The sequence below is a fragment of the Pinus tabuliformis genome, chromosome 9 (genome assembly GCF_031772625.1).
Source record: "Pinus tabuliformis cultivar Carrire ecotype Pingquan chromosome 9, CPIR1, whole genome shotgun sequence".
NCBI lineage: Eukaryota > Viridiplantae > Streptophyta > Pinopsida > Pinales > Pinaceae > Pinus > Pinus tabuliformis.
Genome location: NC_142307.1, coordinates 1,284,517,852 through 1,284,527,904, shown reverse-complemented (window position 1 = coordinate 1,284,527,904; position 10,053 = coordinate 1,284,517,852). Strand labels below are relative to the sequence as shown.

At 39.7% G+C, this 10,053-nt stretch overlaps 1 protein-coding gene across 1 annotated transcript; it reads right to left on the bottom strand.

The window, feature by feature from the left end:
* Positions 1-2,986: 2,986 nt before the first annotated feature.
* Positions 2,987-8,931, bottom strand: LOC149153259 (putative pentatricopeptide repeat-containing protein At3g23330). The gene is made up of 2 exons (XM_089439210.1): positions 8,238-8,931; positions 2,987-8,013 (listed from the first exon to the last, which is right to left on the bottom strand). Exons 1-2 carry the CDS (start codon positions 8,280-8,282, stop codon positions 6,268-6,270), a joined length of 1,791 nt encoding a protein of 596 aa, XP_089295336.1. The 5' UTR covers positions 8,283-8,931; the 3' UTR covers positions 2,987-6,267.
* Positions 8,932-10,053: the final 1,122 nt, after the last annotated feature.

Sequence of the window (10,053 nt, the reverse complement as noted above, 5' to 3'; positions counted from 1 at the left end):
CCCCATCATAACGGACCATGGAGCTTGGGTTAATTAATAAGTAACACCTCCCACAACCCAAGAAGCTTTAAGGGGGTGGGAGCGAGCATTACAAGTGGTAGCTAGTGATCCAAACATATACATTTCCCATTTGATAAATGGTGCCAACTGATTTAAAACATCAAATGGTAGTCATCATTGAAGTCATACACCAAGAGAAGGCAAACTTCAAATTATTGGAATTAACTAAGATGGTCTAATGAGCTAGACTTCAAATGAGATATATACTCATTTGATTGCATCGAGAGTCACTTTCTACATCCCAAACAAGTTAGATGAGTGACATCCCTGTGATACTCACATTGACCAAAATAATAATAATAATAACACATGTAGTAATTCAATATAGACTTATAAATTAAGAAATTAGAAAATTAGAAATATATAATATATATAATAGCAACGTAGATCCATCTTAACTATAAATCTAGCAAGCATCTGGAGGGATCAAATCCTTTGAGGTGCAAGCCTTTCCCATAGTATTTGCACTCTTAAAATTTTAACCTTTAGGGATGTGATCTCTCTCGATGCTTGATAGATCAAGGGTTAAAATAGATCTAGGATGGTTATATTATGATGATTTTTGGACTCTAGAGGTCATTTGGAACATCAGTGTATATAAATTTTCTTTCAATAATTTCAATTACATTGCCACATAACTTAAATGTCAATGTCATTTTGCCATTTTCACCCTTACATGCTATAGGCACAAGCAAACTTTGTATATTTAGTGTTTAATGATGGGAAATTTTTTTAAGAAAAAAAACATAATATATTATTTATAGGATGAAAATAAGGTATTAAATTCTGCATACAGATGTGTGTACATCATTCTTGAATAAGCCTGAGGGCGCATAATAAAGAGGTGCTAACTACTAATCCAAACTTCTATGTGTCCAATTTCTACAGCCTGAAGGTCACACTCCGGGGACGCAACTATAACATACAAAAACAGGTGCTGATAGCACCATAATGAAAGGACGCAACGCAGAAAGGATGACTTACAATTAATCCCCCATAATGTCCCTATATAGCCTTATAAATATGCATCCATATGTATTAGACCTCCATTGAAGGCAGAAAAACTATGCGTCTATCAGCAAAAGGTCAAGGAGGCTGGGAGGTCTGATTCCCATCCTTTACCTCCGGCAATCTAAGAATACCTCATGGCACTGGAACTCCATCGTTAGACCGTGTCTGCCAAGATGTTGTGTTCCCTGAACACAGGTTTGAAGGATACTTTACCCTAGCCTTTCTTTCCGTGAAAGTGACAAGTCCATCAAAGATTGTAAACCGACATTTTGAAAGACAAGTGAGCCGTTCATCTAACCAATGGTAAGTTTTGAATGCCCCATAACCTGCAAATATGTGAGTCATCTCCACTGCCAACCCGAGTAAGATAGTAATGGCATAAAGTTCCACCAAGTTATTAGTGCCGTGATCTACACGTGGAAAAAAGATAATGATGAGCAGATGACAAAAACAATGCTCCACCTGTTCCACAGTCCCCTGGATTTGCAATCCTGGATTTTTCGTGCAACCTCCATCAAAGAAACCCCATATCCTGTTTTCATCAACATCCAACTCTCCAATCCTGGGCTTTGCTGTGTCTTTCACATTCTCATAACAAAATTTAATTCTCTAGAAGACCTGAATACACGAGAAAGGGAGACATCTTTGAATAATATTTCGTTCCACGCTTTCCAGATCATCAAGCTAACTAATATTAGTAGACTTTTAAAATCATTCACCGTAACCTCCTCCACCCAAGCTTTGAATGCCATGAAGAGTCGTACCACTCCACTGCCCAGTCCCACCAAGAAGAATTCTGACTGCAGACCACATCTCCAGCGTAAAATGGCAGCCTACAGAAAGATGATATATGCTCTCTTCAGATTCCCTGCAAATGTGACAAGAACCTGGACCTTTCCTTGATCGTTTCTACAGTGTCACAAGTTAGCATTTTGTTTGACAGTGCCAACTCGAAAAAAGTTGTCTTCATCTGACTTTTAATTTCCAAACTTTTAACCACCACCAGTCTAATGAATGTCTTGAATATCTGCAACAAACAAGGAAATATACGCTAGCTTTGACACTGGACAGTATATGTGCCATTGATCGTATTTCTCAACCATACTAAATCATCCTCATAGTTAATCACTTTAAAGTTTCCTACGAAGTTGATGAGTGAAAGCCCTCCATTCACCTGCCATGTGCCCTATAAACCCAAGATCTTCCACTGTTTTCCATCCCTCCAGAAAGAATCTTGTACCTGTGATTGAAGATTCAAGAAGATAATATTCTGGTCATGAAGAGACTGAACTAGCTCATCAGTGAGCTTGTCATTTCCATAACAGCCAACCTATGGATCGATTCCTAATTTCAGTTTGCTCCCATCCTTCACTTTCAAAGCAAGCCATGAACCCACAGAGCAAGCCATGAACCCACCAATGGAAATGAAACAATCATTGCTTTGCAAAAAATTGAAGAATTCTTTTATGTCTTTTGTGTGCTTCTTATCTCTCAATAGTCATCGGGTCAATGTATTTTTGTCTTATTATATATATTGTATCTAGAGGAATTGGCAACTGGGCTGGTCTCATACTTGTGTGACACAGGGTTGATTCCAACCACTACCACTATAACTTCTAGGTGCCCACATATGCCTCTTCTGTAGACACAGGTGAATCGGGGGATTTGAACCTCAAACCTCCTGCATAACACTTTATTTCATGGCCATCGCCAATTGGGCTGCCCCCAGGGCTCATTTACAAGAATATATATTATTTTTATTAAAATTTAAATAGTTTCTGTAAGTTTTATTTGACCTGTCCTTGTGCTGGTTTTTCAGCCAGTTCCAACAGTTTGTAATATTGGGACTTTGGTTCTGGTCCAGTTCCAGTTCTGACAACCTTGTCGGTAGATACTGTGTTGGGACATCAAAAGCTCTTTCACATTCAACTGATTAACATCTATGAATCATTTGAATATGGAACTTGGGTTTTCGTTGAGTTTATACGTTATGAATGATTTGCTTCCGGTTTTGCATTCACGAGCATAATGATTTGCTTCCAGTTTTGCATTCACGAGCATATTAATATGTAGCTCTGCACTTTCCATGTTGAACGTATACCTTATGCCCCCCATTTTAAAGGAACTCTAACTAAATTTTCTATCTAATGGTCGATGTAGCATTAATTGTTGCCAATGCATACAGGTATACTTCATTACCACGGAGGGGAGTGGTGTTGTGGCATTTCCTCCAGGTTTGTACAAGCATTCTCCTGAAGATGTCCTAGGTCGAGGACCTTTTACCATCTCAAACCTCAGTTAACTACCGAAAGTGCTGTGATGAGAACACAGTCTGTTCCTAAATTAGAATCATACCAGACAAGGATCATGATCCAAATTCAGCTTTGTCTTCATCCATTTAAATTTTAAATACGCAATGTATATTATTTTGTCATAGTCTTTAGTTTCGTCATTCCAATTTCCCAATAAAAAAAGCATGTCAGATGTTCTGGGGCAATCTGAAGAGTGCAATCACTTGTTTCTAAGGTATGTCATCAATGAATAAGCATCATTGAAAGTGTCCAACGTGGCCAGTTCATGTGGCTGTAAAGCATATTTTTATAACCCATGGATGGTGCTAAAAATGGTCTACCTAAATCTTACAACCCATATGGTGTTAAAAGTGGCAACTAGGGCCAAACTCCATGTGGGTTATCTTATTTATGGCAGCTGATATTTTTCTTGGATTCCTCTCTCCGAGAAGTGTAGGATTAATCTAAAGATCATCCAATTCCGACATGTATTTATAAAGATATAAATTTATTTGTATTATTTGACAATTTGTCAAGGTTGGCCAGCAAGCAAATTACCCCAACTTATCCTCAACATTGCATTATAAATAGAAGAGGTCTTCAAGTCATTTGACACACTCATCTCTTGTGATCTCTCTCTCCACTCGTTTGGGTTTTGGTGGAAAGAGAGGTCTAAAGGAAAGAGCCCTAATTGCAGTCCTAAGGAGAAGCCCTATACGCAGTCCTAAAGGAAGGAGACATAGCCACAGGTAAAGAGAAGGATCTGGCCGCAGTCAAGAGGAGAAATATACGCAGTCAAGGAGGCTTTTATATGCAGCAAGAGGAGGCTCTTATATGCAGCAAGGGGAGGCTTTAATCCGCAGCCAAGAGGAGCTTCTATACGCTGTCCTAAAGGAGATCAAGCCACAGTCATGAAGAAGCCCTAGACGCAGCAAGACAAGGTGCCCTAGCCGCAGTGAAGGAAGGGTTCTAGACGCAGATTGAAGGAGATCTAGCCACAGTTAATTGATGCCCTAATCCGCTGTTAAAAGATGCCCTAAAACGCAGCTAAAGGAGACCCTCATTCTCAGCTAAAAGGAAACCCTAAGTCGCAGTAAAGAGCAGCCCTAGCCGCAGTCAAAAGGAGGCTTATATGCAGTCCATAAAGGCCCTAATCCGCAGCATAAGAAGGCCTAAAGTAGCAGTTTGTGGAGCCCTTAATCACAGCTAGAAAGTGACCCTAAGACGCAGCAAGAAGTGTGGACCTAGCCGCAGCAAAAGGAGTACTACAACAGCGTGAAGGATCTGTGATTAAGCCACATTGCTGTAGGTGACAGTGTGGTCTATTTCAGGGCTATTTGGGCATGATAGGGTTGTTCTTAAGCTCAGTTTGCAGGGCAGAAGAAGCCACAGAAAAGAGGAGCAAGGGTCTGGTGTTTAAGGACTGTTTGGGGCACTGATTGAGAGGACCAAAGTTACAGTCCACTGCTGGGCTAGGCCGCAGGCCATAGCCAGCAGTTGGAGGCACTTTAGGAGCTGCGTTCAGGGAGGATAGCAGCCCTATGAGGCAGCATATAGTTGGAGGGACTGTGTGAAGGAAAGCCACTGTCAATAGGTGGGCTGTTGGGTGTATTTAGGGTGCTGTAGCAGTCAGAGTTTGTGCCCTAACCAGTGACCAGATTTGCCAAGAAAAGCACCAGTCTTTGCAGCATGCAAAAGGTGCCTTAATCTGTGATGCAGTGAAGGATTGCTACCTCATTGTGTCATCTTCATTGTGAAGATCTCTGATGTCTGATCTCCTATTTTGGCAAGTCAGTATTGACTTTAATTCATTGTACTCTATCTCTCTGCTGAACTATTGAAGAATATAAGAAGAATTGATCAAGGGTTTCCCCACATTGGGGTTTGTCCCTGGCTGGTGCCGCATCTTGTCTTGGCTTGTCTACTACTGTTTATGTTTATGTTCTATCTGCACTTTACTATCATGTTGATGTGATTGCTAATCTGAATATTGACATTGGGCTAATATGAAAAATTGAAGTAAATTGCTCTAAGCATAGAACATACCTAAATTTAACATATGGGCAATCCCACAGTGAGCATTTTAGAATTTATAGAGGTAGAAGTCACTGCTGACAAAAAATCATTCTTAAATCTTTAAATCATGGCCAGAATTTTGTACTACACTATAAACTTATAAAACGGTGTTGTATATTATCAAAATAGTTATTCTTCTGGATTTAATGTGACAATGTATGATTATTTTTCCTAGTTGGAGGAAAACATTATGACTTAGTAACACAGCCTGCTATTCCAAGTCATTTCAACCTGGATTCCGAAGTTGCTAAAATGTATGAGAGACAAACAATAAGGAGTTATAGCCACCAACACAAGGTCTATCTCATACGAGAAAACTGTAGAAAGGGCCTAGGTTTTAAGGATCCCAGAAGAAAAACCTATTAATACCTGAACTGTAGTTGGAATGACATCCCAGCGAACGGAAACAAATCTTCTAAAAAGAAACTGGATTGCACAACGGCATGACTAGAGTAGAGCGTTTTTGTTTTTCTCAGTAGTTCAGTCGAATACGGGAGAGCATAAATAGTCACTGTTGCACTACAGAGAACAGAAATTTGCGTATAGGGACTGGAAGTGATTCTTTGAGAAAGAGGCGAAAGCAAAAAAGGCGTTCTGCCCGTCTTAGAGACCACAAATAAAAAAATCAGGGAAGTCTCTATTGCAAAATATTTGACAAAAAGGTATTGTCTGGGGATAAGGAATTCATTGTGGGCAAGAAGGAATCCCTTCTTGGTTCTGATATTGCTTCTTCCTCATTGGCATTATGAGTTATTGAATGCTTCAGAATTTCACTCAATCATTGTGACATTGTTGCCCAAAAAGCTAGTGTTTGTTTGTTGTGTTGACATCACCAATAATCTTCACAAGAACACATCCCATCCTTGAAATGATGGAAACGGTTTATATCTCTCAGAATAATTTCTCGCCCTGCAATATTTGATATGAACTTGATGGCATTATGACAGTCACCACATATGCGAAGATTCTTTGTAATTCGGATAGGTACCCCAGGTCCTGTGTTAATAAGTCCAAAAGCAATAGCTAATTTTTCACTGTGGCCAGAGAGTATATTGTCTTTCTCCTCCTCCTCTACATCATGCAACACAAAGATTTTGTCAGGGACATACCCTGCATCTTTCATCTGTCCAGCCAAACTCTCCAATGTTGTGTATATTTCCTCTGATTGTGGGTGTGCTTTGTCCCATGCAAGGAATGAATGAACTTCATTCTCAATCTCAATCCAGCTGTATCCTGGTGTCTTCACCACTCCCTTATATTTCATAATTTCTCTCACCTTTGCTACACCATCCCACTTGCCAGCTGCAGCGTAAATGTTTGACATCAATACATAATATCCTGATTTTTCAGGCTTCAAATCATAAAGCCGTTCTGCCACAAGTTCTCCTAACTCTATATTGCCATGAATTCTGCAGGCACCAAGCAAGGACCCCCACACATCAGCATCTGGTTTAAATGGCATTTTCTGAATGAAGTCATAAGCTTCATCCAACTGTCCAGCACGGCCAAGGAGGTCAACCATGCATGCATAGTGCTCCATCCTAGGGGTAATGCAGTAATCTTGATTCATGCTATGAAAGTGTACCCAACCTACATCTAGCATGCCTGCATGGCTGCATGCTGACAGTACGGCAACAAAAGTGATGTGGTCCGGCTGAATGTCTGTCAGTTTCATTCTAGAAAAGAGTGCAAGGACATCTTTACCATACCCATGCATGCCATACCCTGCAATCACTGCATTCCATGAGGCTAAATCCTTTGGAGAAAAAATTTCGAACATATTATATGCGTCCTTGATGTTCCCACATTTGGCATACATGTCTATTAAAGCACTGGCGACAAAAGCATCTGCATGAAATCCGTTTCTGATAAGCGAACCATGGACTTCCTTGCCCTGTTGCAATGCTCCTAAGTCAGAACATGCAGGGAGAACACTAATAAGAGTGACTAAGTTCGGTTTTATATCTGCCAGCTGCATTTCGCAAAACAGTTTCAAGGCCGTAGCATTCCCATTCTGTGCATAACCTCCAATGACAGCAGTCCATGAGATCACATCTCTCTTAGCCATTTTGTCAAAAACATTATGGGCCGTATCTATATCACGACATTTAGCATACATTGCAATCAGGGCATTTCCCACCAAAATATCCCACTCAAATCCACGCCTTATTGTATAGGCATGAACCTCCTTACCTTGTCTCCGAGCCGATAAGCTGGCGCAAGCAGTAAGGACACTGGCTATCGTAACAGAGTCCGACTCCACACCCCCTGCTTCCATTTGAACATGCAGCTTGAGAGCCTTATCCCATTGTCCGTTCTGTGCGCACCCTGCTATTAAGGAATTCCATGAGACCACATCTTTTTCGGGCATTTTGTCAAACACTTGGCATGCATCCTCTACACTTCCACACTTAGCATACATAGCTACAAGGGCATTTCCCACGAATAGGTTCGACTCAACGCCACTTCTAATTACGCAGACATGAACTGCCTTGCCCTGTTTCAGATATGATAATCCCCCACACGCCTTAAGAACACAGGGAAAAGTGAAATTGTCTGGCTCAACATCTGACCGCTTCATTTGGTAAAAAAGCGAAAAAGCTTCAGCAAAAAATTCATTCCTAGAATACGCCCTAATCATAGCATTCCATAAAAAGACACTTCTCTCGGGTATTTTGTCAAACACTTTGCGTGCATCTACCAGACTACAACATTTGTCATACATGCTCACAAGCCTCGTCCCTAACAATGCATTCTGCTCATGTTTACTAAGAATTATTTGGTTATGAACTTGCTTACCTTCCACCAGGGCTTTATTGTCCGCGCAGGCCTGCAGCAGATCATCGTAATATGACTCGTCCGAATCCCCCTTACTCAACTCTGCACTCATACTCCTCTGGGATTCTGCCAGGCATGTTGTTGCTCTCGCCATACTTATCGTATATTTTCTAGAGTTTGTGCTATGAATGAGCCGAACAATAAATAACATCTTCTTCATTCATATCCATACAGAGAGTCGAGAGTTATATTAGCTCAATAGTTTTTCATCCATGCTCGAATCCGATACCAATTGAGGCAACCAAGTGTTTCGTTTCTTTGTCATTTCCAGTGTTAAATCAACTCTCTATGTCTATAACACGAAAATTAATTGAAATGAGAGAAGCCATGGCACCTGAATATGTCAAACTCTGAGTTCCATTCCATGTTGACAGCCCTTAGAGCCAACATTCATTGGATTATCAGTGAGCATGAGCTAACCCACGATGCTGAAGGCATACCTTGAATTTAGAAAATTTTTGATGTAATTAATGGATTATCAGTGAGCATGAGCTAACCCACGATGCTGAAGGCATACCTTGAATTTAGAAAAAATTTGATGTAATTTTTCCGTACCTTAAATTTAGAAAAATTTTGAAGTAATTTTTCCCATTATCTTTTCTGGGCAAATACGTTGATAAATAACAGAAACCACTTATCTTCCAAAACAATAGCCTACTTCGATCAATGCAATCAATGAAAGACTATGTTAATAGGAAGAACCCATTCTCTCTGCTACGATTGTAATATTTTATATTATTATATATATATATATATATAAAAATATGATTATATGTATAAGGTAGATTAATTATTAGATATCATTTTGGGATTCAACTGCGTTAAGTAAGTCATTCATGTGTGACCATTTCCATGAGAGGTAGTCGCAACTGACTAATTTCTCATGATTTTTGAATAGTTCACTTAGCACTCATTGCATCGGGTGATGCTCACAGGGGTGAAGAAGTGGGATTGAAACTAGTGAAATGAATCACATAGCATCAATCATCACTTCCGGGGCTTGCACCCGGTAACCAGGACTTTCCAGGAGGTCACCCATCCCAGAACTCCTCTGGCTCAAGCGCGCTTAACTGTGGAGTTTTTCCCCACAATCAAGCCCACTTATTGTAGCAATCAAGCGCTTTGCTTGCAAATGGGGTAGCAAGCTAAGTGGGCTTGATTGTGGGGAAAAACTCCACAGTTAAGCGCGCTTGAGCCAGAGGAGTTCTGGGATGGGTGACCTCCTGGGAAGTCCTGGTTACCGGGTGCAAGCCCCGGAAGTGATGATTGATGCTATGTGATTCATTTCACTAGTTTCAATCCCACTTCTTCACCCCTGTGAGCATCACCCGATGCAATGAGTGCTAAGTGAACTATTCAAAAATCATGAGAAATTAGTCAGTTACGACTACCTCTCATGGAAATGGTCACACATGAATGACTTACTTAACGCAGTTGAATCCCAAAATGATATCTAATATAATGCACTGCGTAAAGCCCCATACTTAGATTAATTATTATTTTATATATTTTATTTTAATTTTGGATTTATGAAAAGCTATGAAATTTTCTGAGATACAAATATATATATATATATATATATATAATAAAATGATTATATATTTATAATGTAGATTAATTATTATTTTATATATTTTATTTTAATTCTGGATTTATCAATAACAGAGAGGTATCAAATTTTTTGAGATACAATTTTTTTAAAGTGAGAAAGGATTATTAAATCTCTTGAGAAGCAATTTTTTTTTAAAGTAAAACGAAATTTGATCTCTCTTGGTGC

Excerpts from the sequence above, each read along its gene's own strand:
- LOC149153259 (XM_089439210.1), bottom strand. The coding sequence starts at position 8,282 with ATGATCTGCTGCAGGCCTGCGCGGACAATAAAGCCCTGGTGGAAG. Across the intron at positions 8,014-8,237 it reads CAATAAAGCCCTGGTGGAAG|CGGTCAGATGTTGAGCCAGA; the intron begins GTAAGCAAGTTC and ends TACCAAATGAAG.